This window comes from Sinocyclocheilus anshuiensis, unplaced genomic scaffold (genome assembly GCF_001515605.1).
Source record: "Sinocyclocheilus anshuiensis isolate Anshui unplaced genomic scaffold, SAMN03320099.WGS_v1.1 scaffold523, whole genome shotgun sequence".
NCBI classification, from domain to species: domain Eukaryota; kingdom Metazoa; phylum Chordata; class Actinopteri; order Cypriniformes; family Cyprinidae; genus Sinocyclocheilus; species Sinocyclocheilus anshuiensis.
This window is the reverse complement of record NW_015552561.1, coordinates 670-22,623: the sequence shown is the minus strand read 5'-3', so window position 1 is coordinate 22,623 and position 21,954 is coordinate 670. Positions and strand designations below refer to the sequence as shown.

At 37.4% G+C, this 21,954-nt stretch overlaps 2 protein-coding genes across 3 annotated transcripts; one reads left to right on the top strand and one right to left on the bottom strand.

The window, feature by feature from the left end:
• Positions 1-1,307: 1,307 nt before the first annotated feature.
• On the bottom strand, positions 1,308-5,766 carry ilf2 (interleukin enhancer binding factor 2). The gene is made up of 14 exons (XM_016455361.1): positions 5,655-5,766; positions 5,076-5,135; positions 4,924-4,966; positions 4,744-4,848; positions 3,664-3,741; positions 3,445-3,547; positions 3,264-3,329; positions 3,025-3,141; positions 2,560-2,638; positions 2,396-2,483; positions 2,247-2,308; positions 2,044-2,158; positions 1,881-1,971; positions 1,308-1,787 (listed from the first exon to the last, which is right to left on the bottom strand). Exons 1-14 carry the CDS (start codon positions 5,657-5,659, stop codon positions 1,636-1,638), a joined length of 1,164 nt encoding a protein of 387 aa, XP_016310847.1. The 5' UTR covers positions 5,660-5,766; the 3' UTR covers positions 1,308-1,635.
• Positions 5,767-9,879: 4,113 nt separating this feature from the next.
• On the top strand, positions 9,880-21,333 carry LOC107664710 (trichohyalin-like). 2 transcript variants are annotated; one of them, XM_016455358.1, is made up of 6 exons: positions 9,880-9,965; positions 10,521-10,582; positions 10,680-10,928; positions 11,219-15,438; positions 15,701-18,029; positions 21,215-21,314. In XM_016455358.1, exons 2-6 carry the CDS (start codon positions 10,561-10,563, stop codon positions 21,229-21,231), a joined length of 6,837 nt encoding a protein of 2,278 aa, XP_016310844.1. In that variant the 5' UTR covers positions 9,880-9,965; positions 10,521-10,560; the 3' UTR covers positions 21,232-21,314. The 2 variants fall into 2 exon arrangements, with proteins under 2 accessions (XP_016310844.1, XP_016310843.1); XM_016455357.1 differs by having other exon boundaries at positions 15,701-21,333.
• The last annotated feature ends 621 nt before the right edge of the window (positions 21,334-21,954 follow it).

Sequence of the window (21,954 nt, the reverse complement as noted above, 5' to 3'; positions counted from 1 at the left end):
AGGAAATATTAACATTAGGATTTAAAATTCTAAAACTATAAAACTTAGCAGAGCCTGTCTGACACTGATGTACTCTGCAGAGGTGAACTGTGGAAAGGGGGTCCTTTAGAGTGACAGCTGCCCCTGATAGTCCCTGATGTTATTACATTTTATTGAATGTCTGACGGTGTTGACAACAAGTGGGGACGCAACTTTAAAATCTTATGAAACATGCATGTCATTAAAAAAACAACCTTGCTTTGATAGGAGATATTATTACGTGTTGCTTTTGATAAAACAAGCTCTTTTTCATCATTAAAAAAGCATTTTTACCCATTTTATTGCATATGAATGATTGAACCCTTCTCTGTGGACACACTGTTTTAGATGTAGTGAGAGGACATTAAGAAACACAGATTAGATATAATAATGAGAAAATTAAATTGAAGGTGATAATTGTGTTAAATACATTCTATTATTAATCCCTCATGACATTTAAAATTGAAAATATTTTTATTTTTTAAAGCTAATAGCAGTTACCATTGCTGGACCTGTTTTGTCCCACGTCTCAAGAATGACTGAACACTGATTCATTCAAAAATGTCACTAACGTTACTGCTTGTTGCACTTTTTCTTGACAATGCTTGGAACCATTGTCATGGGTTCCATAGTATCCGTGACAGCAGTTTCAGACCAGAAGAATGGGGATTATAGCCTTACTGAGGTTAGTGGTAAGGTGTGGATGGGCATTCTCTAGGGTGGTGCTTCTGTTATACTTGTAGTGAATTTAGGGTTAGTGGTGGGGGCAGGTTAGGTGATCATCAGCTTTACCCCAACTTCCGAACAGAGATTTCTGGCCTGGTCCTGAAAATGTGGTCACATATGACGCTGTTGATCAGCACCTGGACATATCTCATTAATACAGATAAATGCAACTGGTAAGTTTGTGTGTAAAAGCAACTCCATACTAGTTATGCTGCTATTGGTCTGCAAAAAAGCTTATTCAGATAGCAACTGTTTGTGAGGTACCGTACCCAAAAAATGTAAGTCATTTACTCACCATCACATCATTCCACACACGAAACTCCCATTTATCTTTAGTACACAAATGAAGATATTTTTTCTAGTCTCTTATTTGTGAATGTGGTAAAGCTCAACCACACACGCTTGACAAGAAAACAAACCTCATTTTCAATTTTGGGTAAATTATCCATTAAAGTACTTGTCCAAGATCATCAATCAACACAATAAAAGGACTGTGTGCAACCTAAAAATACCCAAGCAATATTAAAAGTCATTAAAAAAAAAAGAATGCAGAAACATAGTACAAAGGAGGAAATAAAAACTTTACTTGATCCATCAGTGATAAAAATACAAACCAACAAAAAAAAAACAAATGAAGTGATTTTCAGTACTTTTCCTAGACGTAACCGTATCAGAATGAGCTGAGGTGAGAAGCCATTGCCTTTTGGTCCTTGTTAGAGCTCTTTCCTGTTTACTACCATGGCTTTAACTCTAGGAGGTGCAGACTGATGTACAGAAACCAAATGTAGACATGCAGGGAACATCTGGGTAAAACTTATGAGACACAGATCTCTATTAAAAACCAACATAAATACAAATGACCAAGCCAAAACTTTGTCAGAGACCATTGCATTACTCCTGGGTCTCCATGCTTTCATCTTCTCCCTCTCCACCTTCCTCCAGTGCTTCATCCTCCTCTTCCTTGCGCTCTGGGGGTTTCTCATAAGCTTTTTCAGATGGGGTGACAATCACTCCATCCCATGTAGACATCTCAGTGGTGAGATCTACAGATAGGCATCACAAACATCAGCGACACTGACACTCGAATATGCAACTACACAAATCAATTTAATCTGGAATAAACCTCAAACACTTACAACTAGCATCTCCTTCAAGGCCCAAGATTTTTCTGTATCCTCCATGAGACAGAACCCTCACCAGTGTTTGGGCTGTGAAACACACCATGTCCTGCAGAAACAAATCAATTAGATTACCTGTATTTTTAACACTAAATTACCTGCTGACTGAAACCTGCATTACCTGCTGCTCCAGGGTCATGACAGTGTGCACACGGAAGTTTCCGCTTTCACACGGATCAGTGATTCCTACAGAGCCTGGCAGGAAAAGACCTGCGGCGAGCATCTGAAGACAGCGCCTGCAACACACACGCTCATTATACCTCAAAATCCACAGAGTTTGATGCCCATTACCACAAGCAAAACAAACAGACAGTACCACATTACCTGTAAGCAACATTGAGTTGCAAGGGCTGCCTAGACGGGTTGTTCATCACAGCAGAGTGTCCCTATGAAAAGAGCAAAATTACAGGGAAGTCAGCTGGTGTAGTGCAGATAAGGTTAGAAAAAAGTTAGACTCTGACAACAGTGCTCACCAGCAGATCTAGAATCCAGGGTGTGAGAGGCTCAAATCCAGGAAATCGGACTCGCAGGTCTTTCAGCAACCGGATCAAAACTTTCACACTAAGAGAAGATGGAAACCAAAGTAAGCTACAAAACGCATTAGATTCATTAAAGCCATTAAGAGAAAGTTACTTACGTTGACTGAGAAGCGTTCTCCTCAAACCAGCGAGCGTGACGAATGGCTGCCAGAGCACTTTGCAGAACCTTGATGTCCACTGCAAAAGGAAGAGAAAAAAAAAATTAACTTTATAATTCTGGTCAACCTGGTCTAGACTAAATAAATAAATTGCTAAAAACAACCATTTTAAATGACAAGTGAATTTAAGCATCACAACATTAGTGCAAAATTTGAAAAAAAGGTTATTTATTTTAAGTTTGCTGAAGATTATATTTGTGTTATAAGTTAAGTGTTATTTGTGTTCTTTAATGAACATTAGATGATAGCAAATGTCAAAATAAGCTAAATCAGTGTGTACAATTAAATTTCCAATATTGACAAGAATGAAAAAGAAAAGAGCAGCATGGTACAGATACCTGGTACATCCCTAGTAAGAAAAGCTCATTTGTAAGAATACATGTGAAGTGTTTGAGTGTAACATACGGTGGAGCTCTGGGTCCAGTTTGCGCAGGTTGGGTGGAACCGTGGTGATGAGAATTTTCACAGTGGCATCGGCAGAGCTGATCTCAAATCCTGTCTCGTTGGTCAGCATGGACAGTACTGAAGAGAACAGTGGAAAATATTTCGTTGAGAATATTGATTTTTTTTTTTTTTTATTTTGATTACAAATGATTTTTTCTTCTATGCTCTGATTGGCTTGCCAGATTAAAACCCATACTCACCCTCAGAAGGGTCCTGTGTACGCAGGGTCTCAACTACTTTGTTTCCCAAGGCAGCAACAGCTTCCACTGAACAAACAAAAAAATAATAGGATTATCAATAAAAGAAGCATACATGGGCTAGTGATTAACATATTAAGACAGTTAAACAGAACATCACAATTCATGAACTAATGAGACACACAGGTCGGTAAGATCTTCAGGATAACCACGAGGTCGGCTACATTGTGTCCAGCTGTCATGGTACCCTTTTTATACGAGCCCACTTGCCTTACTTCCTCAATTTGCTGGGAATTGTTAGACATTGATTAGCATTACAAAAATACTGAGGAATATATATATATATATATATATATATATATATATATATATATATGAAAACATTATTAAAATGTCTTCTCACCACTTCAAAGTTTCCAGGTGCCACAATTAGGTTGTCAATGACGTTGTTAATCTTAGTGACCAAGGACAAAATGGAAGCCTGAGAGAGAAATAAATAACAAGAACAGAATTATTAAACTAATAACTGAGATACCCCTAACACATAATTTAAGACTTAAGTGTTAATATGGAGGGTGATGAGGTGCTATCTGCTGATATATGGCTTAACCTAAATGGACAGGGCTCATTTGAGTGTTTTGGCAGCAAGCATGGTACAGATACCTGGTACATCCCTAGTAAGAAAAGCTCATTTGTAAGAATACATGTGAAGTGTTTGAGTGTAACATACGGTGGAGCTCTGGGTCCAGTTTGCGCAGGTTGGGTGGAACCGTGGTGATGAGAATTTTCACAGTGGCATCGGCAGAGCTGATCTCAAATCCTGTCTCGTTGGTCAGCATGGACAGTACTGAAGAGAACAGTGGAAAATATTTCGTTGAGAATATTGATTTTTTTTTTTTTTTATTTTGATTACAAATGATTTTTTCTTCTATGCTCTGATTGGCTTGCCAGATTAAAACCCATACTCACCCTCAGAAGGGTCCTGTGTACGCAGGGTCTCAACTACTTTGTTTCCCAAGGCAGCAACAGCTTCCACTGAACAAACAAAAAAATAATAGGATTATCAATAAAAGAAGCATACATGGGCTAGTGATTAACATATTAAGACAGTTAAACAGAACATCACAATTCATGAAATAATGAGACTCACAGGTGGGTAAGATCTTCAGGATAACCACGAGGTCGGCTACATTGTGTCCAGCTGTCATGGTACCCTTTTTATCCGCAAGCCCGCCGGATGCTCCTTCGTCGAATCCGCCAGCCGCGCTGTTCTCAAGCCCGCTCGCCTCTGCACACTCATGCCGGCCTCCGCATACTCTAGGCCGCTGCTCACTCTAGGCCTCCGCTCACTCAAGGCTAATAATGTACAGTATGTGGAAAATAATGTGTTTTTTTAACCTTAAACCGCATAAACATATCATTACACCAAATAGTGTTCTTTTTAGCAGTATCATATGACCCCTTTAATGAAAAATCAATGTACCTGTTCAGTAGGGGTAGGAGAGAGATCTTGGTTTCTCTTCAGCAGACATTCACTGAAAGCGGTCTCATCAGGGGCTGGCTTCACTCGAGGAAAGGCCATCTCACACTGCAAGAAGAGATTTATGAGATGGAGGCTTATTGTTTCACAAAGCAAAGAATCACTGTGTAGAACTGTACTTACAACATAGAAGTCAAATGGTATGTGAGGGACAAAGGGCCGATACCTGAGAGAACAGAAGGCATAGGCAATGTCAAGTCAATATCAAGAAATTAAAGTAAGCCAATTAAATAAAAAAAAAAAAAAAACAAGCATATGCATAATAAACAACGCACCCCTGCACCAAACCTCCGCGGGAGCCGAACCGGCCACCTCGGCCCCTGCCACGATCTCCTCTGCGAAAAAAAGCAATAATTTCAGTAAATTAAAAAGAAAAACATAAAATATGCGAAAAAAACTTTTAAATAAAAAAAAAAATCTCAAAATGTTTGTGAAAGATTAATTTACGAGCCAAACAAAAAATAACCGATGAGAAAACAGTCAATCACAGGTGGTGAAACGAGCATCATTGTTCATGTTAATGCTCGGTTCTTCGTTCTTTCGTTTGTTCATTCATTCATTTATGAATGAACAGTCTCGTTTTTCGGATATATAGCGTTTAAAAATACTAAATAAAGATTAAATCCAAACGCGTCGTTTAATCAGTTTTAAAGCATGCACTTCAATAATAAATACATTGTATTTCTTTTATTCGTCAAAAGCACGGCGGCTAGCAGAACAACATGCTAACAGGCACCGGGCTAGCTTTCAACCAACAAAAATAAACAAAACATTGCTACGGTTTGATGAACCTCGCTATTTAACTTAATCAAGCAGACGTTATTTTATTTAAAGAAGAATAAAACAAGTGATACCTCATTGCGTAAGACGTTTTGTCAATTTAACAAGAACACACGCTGGTGAAAAATACACAGCCTCTGGCTGCAGCTCGCCGCTGGTCTGCGCTTCCGTCTTCTTCTTGTTAGTTTTATGGCGGATTGCAACCATGACTTATCAGGTGCATACCGCCACCTACTGTATCGGAGTATGCAGCATGGATTATAACTCACTGAATGCACTTTACATTATAAAAAAAAAAAGATATATATTTTATAAATAAACATTATAGCACTACTATCTAAATCCTATAATATACCCCTGTAGCCTTCAGATATTCCACAACTCCTTACAAATGTTGCACAGCCTCCACCTTGATTTCCACCTCTATCAAACCTGACAGACTCATATCCAGGTATAATAAATCAAGGTGAGGTCGAAGCCAGGTTTCTTGAATGCAAAATGACTTGATTTAGCCCAAAAAACGACGTCCAAATGACGTCTGGTGCTGGGTGGGTATGTATTTAATTGGTGCTCTTTATGTGTCATTCTTTCCTCCCCAAAGTGATTAAATAATATGTCACGATATACACTATATTTACCATACCTAAAAAGTACATGATATACATTTTCAGATACACCACATACATTGCATAAACCCATGTAAACATGTAAACCCATAAATGCCAGTGTTGATTTCAACCCTGTAGCCTATGTCCCAGACTTAATCTAGACAGCCACACCTCTTTCCTATTTCTTCCGACAATTTATCCTCCCTACTGTCTGCGTAATATTATAACACCATCTCCCTGTGCTGCTATTATCCCATCTAATTTTTCATTTATTCATTAACTTTTTTAACTTTAAAATTGACTTTGCCTCCTTTTTCCCCATAGGCACTTTAACATCCACCTCCATCTTGTCTAGTGCTTTTTTTGCTAGTTTATCAGCAACTTCATTACCAGATACCCCACCATGTGCACCCAACAAAAATATACCATTATCCCAGCCTCTTTCAATCTGTATAAAGATAGATACACTTCCATTAATAAATCTTCTCTGTCTGATCTCGCATGTGCTATACTAATTAAAGCTGAAGAAGAATCTGAGCATATTACCACTTTATTTGGTCTGACTTGTTCAACCCTGTAGTCCTATTATTATAGCTGTTAACTCTGCAGTGTATACTGATAAAACATCTGGCAATTTCAAACTAATTCGTACTTTAAATTTTGGAATATATACTCCCTTTCCAACCTTTTGACTAACAGGTTCCTTAGATCCATCCGAAAATTTTTGTAATGTTGAATAAACTTTATTATTTAGAATAGCATTAACCTCCTTTCCAATGCATTCACTTTGGTGCTTGTCTACTAAACTCAAATCTACAAGTGGTTCAGGGACTCTCCATAGTGGGGCATCAGTGAGTGGTACATTAGGACAGAAGATCGTATTATCCTTGCCATACTCCTTGGCCCATATTCTACTCTTCCATCCAAAACTACATCATCCATCATACAAATATTCCCAGCACTCCTCCAGTACTTTACGAGTGATATGAGTACTTACAGATTGTTGAAGTTTCACCCAATACGTCTTTGTCAGTTCAACAGGCATCTCACCCATTTCTATCCCACTTGCATCTACAGGGGATGTTTTAATTGCTCCACAACATATTCTTAATGCTCTGGATTGATATCTAATTTTTTCAGTAAAGATTTGGTTGCTGGGCCACATACAATGCATCAATAGTCAAAGCAATAACGAATCAATGCTTGATACATACACAACAATGCACTACGACTAGCTCCCCAATTGTGACTAGCAACCGTACTCATGCAATTTATGATCATTCTACATTTTCATGCAATTTTACTTATATGCAGTTTTCATGTTAATTTTTCATCAAACCATCAACCAAGGTATTTAAAAACAGGTACTCTTTCCAATGTTTGATCATACAACTTCAAATCTAAATGCTCAATCTTCTTGTTCTTAGTGAATAACATATATTTTGTTTTTGAAACTGAACATTTTAAACCCCAGTCCAGGGACCACTCCTCTACTTTTTTAATTGACTCGTGTATGCCTTTAACTACATTTTTAATATTGCGTCCTCTCTTCCATAATGCTCCATCATCTGCATAAAGTGCTAATCCTATTCCTGTTTATTTATTTTTTTTATCAAAAACATCAGTCATTAAATTAAACAATATTGGGCTAATTGCACTACCCCGTGGAGTTCCATTTAGAATGTTATAAGGATCTGATATTTCTTCTCTAATTTTAACCTGAAAGGTACATTCAAATAGAAAGTCTAAAACCCAGTTATAAAATTACCCACCTAATTTATTCAGTTTAATTAGCAAACTTTCCCTCCACAAAGTGTCATAAGCATTTTCTGTCAAAGAATACTGTAAACATGTATTATTTCATTATATAGGCTTTTAAACTTCATTTTCAAATAGTATCAAAGCATCTACTGTAGATCTATTTTTCCTAAATCCACTTTGAAAAGTTGATAACATTTCGCTTTTCTCCAAAATGTAATTCAGTCTACTCAATCATTTTTTCCGTGACTTTACATAGCGTAGAGGTAAGTGTTATGGGTCTATAACTACTAGGTTTTGTTATGTCTTTCCCAGGCTTAGCTAGAGGAAGCACAATTGCAGTCTTCCATTGCTTAGGAAGGATACCCTCATTCCATATATAATTATACAATTCCAATAATGCTTCTAATGCTTTAGCTGGTAGATTCGTTTATATATTATAACATATCATATCTTTACCTGGTGTTGTATTCTTTGAATTATTAATAGCTGATTTTAATTCAACATAATTAAACTCATCATCCAAAATACTATTAAAATCTTGCTTTTTCTTGTATATATTTCCATATATACTCATAATTTGTTGTCGTCTTAAGAATGCATCATCTAAGTTTTCAATGCTATGAGCTTTAGCAAATGATTGAGCCAACATTATTGTGACCTTATCTTTATTTGTAATGGCTACCGTCCCACCTTCCTCCATTACAGGTATCTTTCTGAAGCTATCAATTCCATTCATCTTCTTTATCATACGCCAGACTGCATTTATTTCGGTTTCCCTCCCTATTGTATTACAGAAGCTTTGCCATCCTGTCGTCTTCGTATTTTTAATAACCTTTTTAACATAAGCTCTTTTCATTTGATAATCTATGACTGCTTCTGGGGTGAGTGTTCTTTTTAAAAATTTAAATGATTTATTCATTTCTCTAATTGCTTTCGAGCATTCATCTGACCACTAAGGTACATTCTTTGTTTTACTTGTACCACTTACTAGCGTGATTGTGATACTGCAAAATAAATGCCCTTAACTACTTTACCATACCTATCATCACTGACATTTTCAAATTGTTCTTCACATAACATTTGAAACTTGTCCCAATCTGCCTTTTTATATATCCATCTTAAACCAAAATTACAATTTTGTATTTAAATCGTATTTTGAATTTCACCGATCACTGGAAAATGATCACTTCCAATATTATCTTTAGATACTGACCATATGCATTTACCAGCTAATGATGCTGAAATTATTGTGATATCTAAACATGATATTGCACCTCTTATCTATTCTTGTTGGGTTGCCATCATTTAGACACACTAAAGAGTTTTCTTCCATGAATTCTTCTATTACTTCACCATTTTTATCTTTGTTCCTGCTACCCCAAATACTATCGTGTGCATTAAAATCACCACACATAATCATTTTGTTTGATTATTCTCCCATGGCACTTTTCAGAATGCCTACTGATAATTCCGAACAAGGATTATACAAATTTACTAATCTGATTACCCCCGTATACCCATTACTTCTATACATATGCTCTCTGCATTACTTTCACTATTTACATACCTATATATATATGTATATATACAGTATATATACTGCACAAACAAGTATGTGGAAAATACAAGTACAAACAAACAAACATTTACTCGAGGTGACATAATTTTGGCTCTCATTTAGTATGCACTTATTCCCAAACCAGTTAGTACAAGTGGGTGTTGCAGTAGATAATTCACATTACCATGTCAGGGGTGGACCTGTACTGTCATACACTGCGTTTATCAGAGAAGACCAGACAGAAGAAGTTGTACCACCCACAGCCAATCAAATGCATGATAACCCAAAGCCGTGCCATTTTACGTAAATTACATAGACATCAAGCATGTGCTAAAGTAAGATAAGATTTGTTTTTAAATGTTTAAAGTCACCTTCTTTACCATTGCTAGAGCAATATGCCTCCATCATCAGACCACAACTTTTTACAGAACTAATTCAATACAGTAATAACACAAAAGGTAAGAATCTTTTAAACAATTTTATAAAATAATATCAGTTCCTTAAGTCACATCTTAGCTACACTAGAAGAAAAAAAATGATATAGGAAAACTTTTCACTCAGAAATGGCTAGTAAATTTCACAAACAATTATAAGGACATGGCAACAAATTAAACATGAAATTTTGAAGAAGAAAAACTGAAATAGTATTTTCTTGTAAAACATATTAATATTCATTTTATTTATAACTTCAAAATGTGTTTTATTAAGTTTAAGGAAAAAAAAAACATTTGTCAAGAAAACAATGCAAGTCTATAAAAAAATGCAGCAATCCTATTTCTGCATCCTTAATACTCATGTATAAAAATGATCTGGATTGAATGTATATCTTGCTTTATTGTTTTTCTCTATTTCATAATACATTTCACAGTTAAAATCTTTTGAAAACTGTATAACACTCAAATAACTTCACCTTTACATTTCTGTACACTTTATTTTATCCTTTATTTTTAATTATATTTTATTACTTTTTAATACTGTAGTACACAATGGAATTAATTTCTATTAATTTTCAGATCACAATTCAGCCTTTTTAAAATCAGGTAGCAAGCAGCCATGGCAGAATCCAGAGATTACGGTAAAGTTCACTGCACTACTTAATTTAATCAAAATGTAATTGTGATTGTTTCATGCATTGTTTATTAATGCAGTGCAAATGTTCTCCTTCCCAACAGTTGGAGACTTTCTGACAGAATTCAAGGAGCAGATAATTACGAGAGCGACTCGGGTCAGTGACATTGCTGAGGCTGTTATCTCCCAAAGTCTGATCCATGAAGCAGCAGCTCAACAAGTGCAGGCTGCTCCAACCCAGCAGGAGGCAATGCGGCTCCTGTTTGAGGCTTTGGAAAGAGAGCCACCTCTAAACAGTGTGTCCTTCCATCTCATCCTGAGAATGACAGAGCCTGAACTGATTCAAGCACTAGGTTAGAAAATCTAATTAATTTTAGTGGATAGCAATAGTGCCATTTAACAAGAACTGGATCTGTCCAGTTTGTGAATTATCATCACTAAGTTAATTAAGTCATGGTCATTATTGACATGGCACTACAAACTTATTACAAAATTAAAGTTGTATGAAAAATAAACCTGTGCATGAATATTTATTATGATTATGATTATTAATAATAATAATAATAATAATTTGTTTATATATATATATATATTTATTTATTTATTATTATAATTTAATTTAAATTTAAAACATTTTTTGCAGAGTGGAGACAACGCAACAGCAAGCATACGCAAACAGAGAGAATCAGTCCACCCAGTTCTCCCAGAGAAAAAAGAAGACAGGATGACAAAAATGGACATTCAAGTGACATCCAGAAAAGAAAAGACTCTCTAAAAAGGCGTAGACTGGAAACAATGCGTGCCATTGAGCAGATTGAGAACCTTTGGGAAGGAACTAAGCAAGAGAGGACTGAGATAGACAACATGAGACAGAGGATTCAGCGACAGCAAGATGAGATAGTCAGGATGACCACAGAGAAAAGACAACTTGAGAGAACTATTACTCACATGAAAGCCGAGATGGACCACATCCGCAAAAGAATGGATCATAATAAAGAAGAGGTAAATAGAGAGAGGGAGAGGATTGAGCAAATGAGATCTGATCTCCAAACTGAGCAAACCACCCTAGAGCAAAAGCATGATGAAATTATCAGAGAGAGACAGAACTTGGAGATGATCAGATATGAGACTCTGAGACAGAAGGAGGAGCTGGAGAGCAACCGTGAAAGCACAAAGTACGAGATGGAACGAATGGAACAAATAAAAAGTGCCATACAAGTTCAGATCAATGAGATAGAGATGAAGATTGAGGAAACACAGAAAGCAAAGTGTCAGATGGAGCAGATGAAAGCTGAAATAGAGGAGGAGAAAAGCGAGTTGGAGAGAAAGAAGTATGACATCAAGAGGCAAAGAGACCAGTTTGAGCAGATTAAAGTTGACATACAGCAAGTAAAGACGGAAATGGAGCAAAGGTGGCATGAAACAGAGAAAGAAGGGCTGGAACAGAGAGCTATAATCCAAAGAGAGAAAGATGAGCTGAAATACCTGCAAGACGAGATTCAAAGAGCAAGAGAAGAGGTTGAAAGAAACAGAGTGTTTTCAAAACAAGAGAATGAGAGAATAAACCAGCTGAGAGCTCAAGCGCTTACAGAAAGCAACCTCATTGAAAAGAAATGGCAAGATATCTTAATAAAAGAAAAGGATCTGGAAGAGATTAAATATGAAATTGAGAGAGGTCGAGAGGAGTTGGTAATGAATGGAGAGCTGGTCAAAAAGGAATGGGAAAAGATCGGACAGGCCAAAGTGAACATACAAAATCACATGATATCTATGGATACCAGAGTTGAGGAAATAAAAAGAGAAACTGATAGGGTGAAACATATGAAAATAGAGATGCAGAAGGACAAAGATATTCTAGAAAAACAGAAGGATGATATACGAAAAGCTAAAGAAGAAATGGAGAAGAAGAGGTATGAGACAGTGACAGAGGAGCTAGAGCACAGAGCTCGACTGCAGAGGGAGAGAGACGAGCTGGAGAGTTTAAGAGTAGAGATACAAAGGGCTAACGATATGGAGAAAGCAAAGCTACTGAAGGAGAAGGAAGAAAGTTTTAAGATAAGAGAAGAAGCCAGACAAGAAAGAGAAATTACAGAACTAATCAAAGCCGAGATCAAGGCTGAAAAAGACAACTTGAACCGAAGACAAGAGGAGATGCTGAGGGAGAGACAAGAGTTAGAAAGAATTAAACGTGAGACGGACAGAGCCAAAGAAGATATTGAGAACAGCCAAGAAGTCACAATCCGGGAAAATGACAAAATGGAAAAAATGAAGACTGAAATTCAAGGACAAATTGAAGATACTGAGAAGAAAATTGAGGAGATCCAAAAAACAAAAGAACAAATGGAGGAGACAAAGGCTGAGTTGGAGGATGAGCGGGAGGAGCTGGAAAGAAAGAGAGAATTGGTGAGAAGAGAGACCGAACAGTGCGAGTTCCTCAGAAGCGAAATCCTCAGGGTGAAGGAGGAAATGGAGAGCAGGTGGCATGAAACAGAGAAAGAGGAAGTCGAACTCAGAGCGAAAACTCAGCATGAACTGGAAAGACTGGAAAAATTAAGGGACGAGGTCCAAAGATCTCAGAAAAACATTGTGGAGAGCAGGATGGAGCTCATGCAGTGGAAGGACAGTCTTGAAAAATTGAAGCTTCAGGTAGAAGACGACAAACTTGCCGCTATCAAACAGACGGATGAGGCTAAAGCAAAGAGAGAGGAGTTGACAAAAATGATAGAACAGATGGAGAAAGAGCGAGGAGAGATTAATAACAGCAGAGAAAAGGCTAAAGAAGAAGCAGATGAAATCAAAAGCATGAGAAATGAGCTACAAAGACAAAAGGCAGAAATAGAGAACAGGATTAGAGTTGCAAAACAAGAAAAAGAGGAGGCAAACCATGCCAAACTTGCAGTCCAAGAGGCTAAGATGCTCTTAAAAAAGCAAATGGAAGAGTCAGAAAAGAGACGGTATGAAACCATAACAGAGGCGTTGGAGCAAAGAGATGAAATACACAAAAAAACAGAGGAGTTAGAACAAATAAATGAAGAGATACAAACAGCCAGACATGAGCTAGAAAAGTTGAGGCATTCTGAAAAAGAGAACCTGCAGAAAATGCTGGAGGATACACAGCAAGAGAAAGAGTTTGTTGAGCAAATGAAAATAGCTGTGCTGAAGGACAAGGAAGATCAGGAAAAGCGTTTAGCTGAGATGGACAAGGAGAGAGAGGAGCTCAAACAGATTAGAGTTCAGGTCCAGAACGAGAAGAAAGATCTAGAAAAACGAAGGTATGAAATGATGAGATATGATGTAGAACAGAGTGCTCAAGTGCAGAGATTAAGAGAAGAACTTGAGAAGATCAAGACTCAGCTATTTCTGGACACAGAGACCATGGACAGAAGTAGAGAGTTAGCGCAACAAGATAGAGAGAAAGCTGAACGTCTTATGATTGAGATCCAGGAACAAAGAGAGGAAGTGAATAAAAGGTTAGAGGAGACAAAACGACGAGAGGACACTTTGAGGAAGATGAGAGAGGACATGGAGCACGATAGAGAATATCTGGAGAAGATCCGTGTGAAAACGCGGAGAGGGAAAGACACATATGAAGAGGTCAAGGATGAGATTAACAGGGTGAGAGCAGAGATAGAGAGGTTGTGGGATGAGGCTGAAAAGGGAGAGCATGAGGAACGTGAGAAGATGAACAGGGAGAAGGGGGAGATGATGAGGAAGATGGAAGCTATGAAGGAGGAGATGGGTGAGATTGAAGACATGAAGATGGAGTTAACAAAACAGAAGAAGGACATCGACGTAAAGATGGAAAAGGCAAGGCTGCAAATGACTAATCTTGAAAAGATGAGAGCAGACCTCCAAAAACAGAAAGAAGACATTGAAATCCAGATGATGGAAGCAAAGAGTGAGAGATACCAGATGGAACTGATGAGGACTGAGATCTTAAAACAAAAAGAGGATGCTGAAAGGAAAATGGAGCTAGCAAAAGCAGAGATGGACAAAATGCAGCTTGTCAAACAGGAAATACAAAGACAAATAGAAGAGCTGGAGGAAAGGATGCAGAAAACCAAACGAGAGATTGGAGAAATGGAGCTGATGAAGAGAGAAATGGAAGGGAAGAAGAAAGAACTTGACCACAGGATGAAATTGACCATGAGGAAGAAGGACGAGATGAAACGACTGAGGATGGAGATACAAAGGGCAAAAGACGAGATGGAACAAAAAAGAGCGGAGACGGAGAGGCAGAAATATGAAATGGAGCAAGTTAAAGCTGAAATCCAAAGAGCGAGAGAGGAGTTTGAACTTAGGATGGAGGAGAGAGATTTAGAAGAAGAGAAAGGACAGATGAACCTCACAATAATCAACCTTATTCAGCAGATTGAGGGGACGAGAGAAATGGTGCGGAAAGCAAAATTCCAGATTGAAAGCCGAATGGCAGGAAGTCAGATGGAGACAACAGACCAAGAGGAGATGAATGCTGAGATGCACAGGCTCATTTTGGAGATTGAACAAATCCGGGAAATGCTGCGAGGTCTTAAGGCTGAGGCAGAACACAACAAGGAAATGATGAAGAGAGACAGGGATGAGATGAGGCAACTGAAGAATGAAGTTCAACGAAGGAGAAGAGAGATTGAATACAGGGAAGAAAAGATTATGAGAGAACGGGACGAACTAGAACTCGTGAGAAATATGATGCAGCGGCAAAGAGAAGAACTGGAGAAGAGGCTGGAGGAGACCATTAAAGAGAATGATATGGTGGAGCAGATGAGAGAAGATGTGAAAAATGCTTTGGAGGACATAGAACAGGCCAAAGAAGAGATAAAGAGACAGAAAGAATGCATTGCTCTAGAAAAGACAGGCAAAGAAAAGGTAAGCCATCATTTACTTGCATTTAACAGATGTGTCATTATATTATCTGCATTATCAATATTGTCGGCAGCAAATGGACTCTTAAAGTCAACATGAAGCGTCCATAACCTATTTTACAAGGATGTTAAACATGACAATCTTGAGTGAAACGAGAAAACGAATTAGACAAAGAGTTCAGAATAACTGTATACTGTATACATTGCATATCTAAAAAAAATATTGGGACAGAGATGCAAATGCAAACAAGAACCATTTATTTCAGGTTCAGCCTGCCATCATTCCAACCGAGAGCCAGGAGTATGCAAAAACAGAAGAACCAGCTGCCATTAAAGTGGAAGACTTTGTGAGTGATGTACAGAAAGAAAGACAAGAACTGGAACAATATAAAGAAATAATTTTAAAAGAGAAACATGAACTAGAGAAAACAAAAGAGGATGTACGAGCGGTAAAGAATGAAGCTGAAGAGAGGATGACAAAATTACAAGAGATGGAAATAGAGATGGAAAAGAAACGAGTGAGTCTACAAAACTGGGAAAGACTGCTGCAATCAGAGAGAGAAGAAAACCAGAGAGGTTTAGATACAATATGGAAAGAGAAGGAGCAGCTAGATAAAAGAAAACAAGAACTAGAGAGTATGGAAGTAAATCTACAGAGAGCGAAATGTGAATTGGAAAAAGCAAGATTGATGGAGATTAAACAAGTTAATGTACAAGTCCAAACTGATGTGATGGAGGATGTAGGAAAATATCAGATGATCTTGACTATGGAGGAGCTGGATAAAGAGCGACAAGCTCTGGAGAATTTTAAAGAAGACTTACTTGCACAAAAAAGTACAACTGAGAGACAACTGGCAGAAATAAAACTGAGCAAGGATGAATTTTCACTCAAAGAAGCCGCACTGCAAACTGCAACAAAAAACACAGCAGACATAGAGTTACAATTAGAGCTGCGAAAACAGGAGCTAGAACGAACAAAATATGAGCTGGAAAAGACAAAGCTAGAAATACAGAAAGGATGGGATGACCTGCAGGCTAAGATTACAGAAAGCAGAGAAAAAGACAATATGATAAGAACAGAATTAGAAAATGCGAGAGATGTCCTAAATCACATTCGACAGGATATAGAAAAACAAAAGCAAACCATGGAGGCTCACCTAAAATACACTTTTGCTAGAGAACTGGAAAATATAGAAGCTCAGAGAAAAAGGATAGAGGATGAAAAGGGAATGTTACAGAACATGAAATATGAGCTGCAAAAAGAGTCTAGTGATATTGAAAGGTTAAACCAGGATGTGCAGAAAGAAAGACAGAACATGGAGAAATGGGCAGAGCAGCTTAAACAAGAGAGGGAGGAACTAGAAAAGAAAATGTGTGATATGCAACAAATACAAGCAGGAATAGTCAGAGAAAAGAAAGATCTAGAGAACCTGAGAGAGGAGAATGAGCTGACACTGAAGGAGATCAAAAAGGAGAGAGACACTCTTGAGAAAATAAATGAACTCATTTTACAGCAAAAAGATGATTTTGAGAATGAGGAGGAGGAAATAAAGAAAAGAGAAAATGAACTGCAGCAAATGCAGGCTGATCTTAACAGACAACAAAAATACATGCAGGATATTCAGAATATAGTTGTAATGCAAAAAAGTCAACTTCAGAAAAGCCAAGATGAAATAGCCGAAAAGCTAACACAGGTGGAAGACATCAGGCAGTTCACACAAAATGAAAAAGACAATCTTGACAGAGAAAGGGCGGCTATAATGGAACAGAAGCAGCAGATGGAGAGCAACTTGACAGATGCATTAAACAGAGAACTAGAAACTGTGGAGCTTGTGAAAAAAGAGGTACTAAATGAGAAGCGACTTATTGAGGACTGCAGAATAGCTTTAATCAGAGATATAGAAGATCTGGAGCAGAAGAAAATCAATTTGGGTAGTCAGGCAGAGGAGATACAATTACAAAGACAAAGTATTGCAGAAGAGAAAAGCAAGTTGGAACAGACTGAATCTGTGCTGCAACGAGTAGCTGAAGATACTGAGAAGCTAAGACAAGATACACTAGCTGAAAGACAGAAGCTTAAAAACACTGCTGTGCAACTTCAGAAAGAGAGAGATGCCATTGTGAGCCTTGCGGAGGAGACAAAAAGAAAGAGAGAGGACCTGGATAAAATGCAAGCTGATGTAGAAAAGCAGGAAAAAGCATTTGAGATATTGAAGGGCATGAAGGCTGATCTGCAAAAAGAAGCCAGTGTCATTGAAAATTTAAGACAAGCTGTTCAAAATGGCATACAACACGTAAAAGACATGGAAGCCAAAATTCAAAAAGAAAGACAATACACTGATAGTCTGGTTGAAGAGATTGAAAAGAGGTCAAAAGCTCTGGATGAGATGCGCATGGAGGTTGAAAAAGAAAAGCGATATGTCGAGTCTGAGAGAGATGTGCTAGAACAGGAAAAGTCTAAGCTCAGAGATCTCAAAGATGAATTTGCTCAGCAAAAAGAACAGAACATTATTATACTGGCAGAGATAGAGAAAGAAAGAGACAATCTTGCGCAGATGAGTGAAACCATCTCAAATCAAAGGTGCATTGTTGAAAGTGATAAAGAAAATTTTAGACGGAGAGAAAATGAACTGAAACAAAAAGAAGCAGAGATTGAAAACAAACAAAAACAAATAGATGAGCTGAAGAGCAGTTTAAGAATGGAAAAGATGCAAGTTGAGCAGATGCAAGCTGACCAAGATCAACAATGGACAGTTGTACATGAAAAAATAGAATACGTTAAGACTGCAAGAGATAGAGACGCGACAGATCTGGAGAAAGAGAGACAGGAAATGGAGAATTTGAGAGAAGAACTGAGGGTGGAATATGAAAATGTGGAGCTCCAAAAGAGATATTTAATTGAGCAAAAAGAAGTATTTGAAAGCCGCATGAAATCACTAGAAATGGATGAGGAAGACATAGAGAAAAATAAAGCTAAACTGCACAAAGAATTTGAAAACTTGCAGTTTCAGAGGCAATCGTTTGAGAAAGAGATACAGCAGGTACGAGCTGACCTTCAGAAAGAGGCTGACAATACTGAGAGAATAAAGAAAGAGGTGGTAGCTGAAAAGCAGAGTATAAAAGACATGGCAGTTCAAATTCAACATGAGGGAAATGACAGAAAAGAAGCTCTGGAGAGGATGCGCCTTGAGCTAGAAAAACAAAAGCAAGACATTGAGACTGAAAAAGATATACTAGAAAACCAGAAGTTTGAAGTGGACAAAAGCAAAAGAGAGATAGCTAGAGCAAACGATGATCTTGCTGAAAAGAGAAAAATTAATGATATTGATCGGTCAGAGATGGAGAAGCAGAGAAATTCCCTTGATCAAATGAAGATGAACATTTCACAAGAGGAACATGGTATTAAAACAGTGAAGGAAAGTTTGAGACACCAAGAAAATGACCTGAATATACGTATATCACAACTTCATGCACAACAGAAAGAAATAGAAGATATTCAGGATGTTATCTTGAAAGAAAAGAGTCAGCTTAATGAAAGACAGGCTGAAATGGAAAAGCAAAAGAGAGAATTAGAGAATGTGATGGACAGACTTGAAAAAGAGAGGACTAATGTAATGGAAGAAAGACAAAAAGTGAATGGCATTGCAGTAGAACTGAAGAGGGAAAGTGAAACAGTGGAGCTGATGAAACAAGAAGTTCTCCGCGAAAAAGAATCTATTGAAAACAGCAGGCAAATACTGAACAAAGATCTAGAGGATATAAAAGAAAATAGAACCATCTTAGCTAAGGAGTTTGAGACCTTAAACTACCAGAAACAATTGACTGGCAAAGAAAAGCAGGAATTTGATAAGATGAAAAATGAGCTCCAACAAGAAAAGGAAATTATTGCTAAACTAAGGCAAGACATAGAAAATGGCAGGCAGAAGGCTGAGGAAATGACGATCAAACTTCAAAACGAAAAGGAAGATATAGAGATTTCTTTTGCCAGGATAAGATCAGAGGAAGGAGATCTAAGAAAACAAAAACAAACAATTGAATCTGATAGAGACACTCTTAAAAAGGACAAGTCTGACCTGGAGAAAACTAAAGCAGAGATAGCCAGAGCCAAAGAAGATCTTGAGAATCAAATTGAATCACATAAAAGACTAAATGAGGTAACATTGGCAGAGATACAGAAAGAGAAACACATTCCTGAGCAGTTAAGAATGAACATATCACAACAGAGAGATGATCTAGAAAAGGACACTGAACAAACAAGATACAAACAAGCAGAGCTGCAAAGTCTAAAAATGGAAACTCAGAAAGAGCAAACAGAGATAGATGAGCAGAAGGTGATGATTGCACTAGAGAAGAGTGGGCTGAAAGACATTAAAGCTCAAATAGATAAACAGAAAAAAGAGACAGATGAAACCAAAGAACAGGTTAAAAAGGAGAGGGATGATATTGAGAGAGAAAAGGCAGAATTTATGAATCAAAAACAACATATGGAGGTAAATTTGAGGCAAGAACTAAAAATGGAGAGTGAAAAGTTAGAGCTGCTCAGAAAGGAGATGTGTGATGTAAAGGAAGGAATTGACAACTGCAGGAAAAGCATAAAAACAGACATGGATACTTTGGAACAAACAAAGCTTGATGTAGTGAAAGAGTTGGAGAATATTAAGCTTCAGAAACAAATGATTGAGGATGAGAAAGACAGGATTGAGCAGATAAAATCAGATCTAAAAAGAGAAGCTGAAGACATTGAAAAGATTAAAGTAGAGACACAAAATGAAAGACAGAAGCTAAAGGAAGCAACAACCCAACTTAAGAAAGATAGAGATAATGTTGAGAGTCTAGCAGAGGAACTTGACAGGAAAAAAGTGACACTAGAAAATATGCATCAGGAAACTGAATTGCAAAGGAAAGCAAATGAGTCTAATAAACAGATGCAGGAAAGGGCTCTACTTGAGCTGAAGAAAACTGTGACAGATATAGCAAGAGCGAAGGAGGATCTTGAAACCCAGCTCGTTGAAGAAAGAGAAAAGAACAAGATCACACTAGCAGAGATACAGAAAGAAAAAGACATGCTTCTTCTACTGAGAGATAGTATTTCAGAGCAACAGGACAACATCGCAAATGAGAGACAACAAATGAGACTGAGAGAGACTGAACTTGAACACCTCCAAGCTCTGATTTATATGCAGCAAGATGAAATGGAAGCCACACGAAAAGCTCTCACAATGGAAAAAGACAGAATTGAAAAGAAGAAAACTGAAATAGATCAAAAACAGAGAAAGGTAAATGAAATCATGGAATTTACAACAGGAGAAAAGGCTTATATTGAGAAAGAGAAGTCTGAAATTCTAGCACAGAAACACCAAATGGAGACTGAACTGGAGCTCTTGAAGGTAGAACTGAATAATGAAAAAGAATTAATTGAGGAAAGGACCCAAATGTTGAAAACATTCAATGCTGACATAGACGAAAAAAGAGCAGCCCTAGACAGAGAGATAAAGAAACTTCAATATCATAAAAAAGCTATTCGAGATGAGACGGATGATTTAGAACAGATGCAAAGACAAACTGAAGATATGAGAAGGCTAAAAGAAGAAACACAAAATGAGAGACAGAGTTTGGAAAAGATGGCTGAACAACTTCAGAAGGAGAAAGAAGGTATTGTTCATCTTGCTGAAGATACAAAGAGAAAGAATGAGATTCTGGATGAAATGAAAGTATTACACGAGTCCAAATTAGAAAATCTGCAAAAAGAGATCAGGGAAAAACAGGACATGATGACTGAGCTGAGAAAGAAGTATGATCAGGGAAAAACAGGATATGATGATTGAGCTGAGAAAGAAGTCTGAAGATGTTGAGCTTCAGATGAAGGAGATATTGACTGAAAAGGAAATGTTGGAAAATGGTAGACAACTGCTGAAGAGAGACATGGAAATTCTGCAACAAAAACTGGTTAATGTAGGCAGAGATTCAGAGAGTCTGAAACTTGAGAGAGAAGCTTTGGAGAATGAGAAGGAAATGATAAAACAGATCAAAACTGACCTGCAACGAGAAACACAAGAGATTGAGAAGATCAGACTAGAAACACAACAGGAAAGACAAAAACTGGAGGAAATGACAGCTCAACTCCAGAAAGAGAGAGAAGAAATCGACAATCTCACTGAGGAGACAAAAAGAAAAGGCATTGTCTTGGATGAAATGAACACAGACATTGAAGTGAAAACTAAAGCCATTCAATCTGCAAGAGGCATGCTTGAGAAGGAAAAACATGATCTTGAGAAAACTAAACATGAATTTGAGAAAATCAAAGAAGATCTTGAAAAGCAATTTGCAGAGCAAGCAGAAAAGCAAGGAATCATACTGGCAGAGACACAGAAAGAGAGAGCCTCCCTAAAGGAGATGAAGGAGACCATCACAAGGCAAACACATGATATTAAAAATCAAGAAGAACAAATAAGACAAAAACAACATGAACTCGAACAACTGAAAACGGAAATTTATAATCAGAAACAGGAACTAGACAATG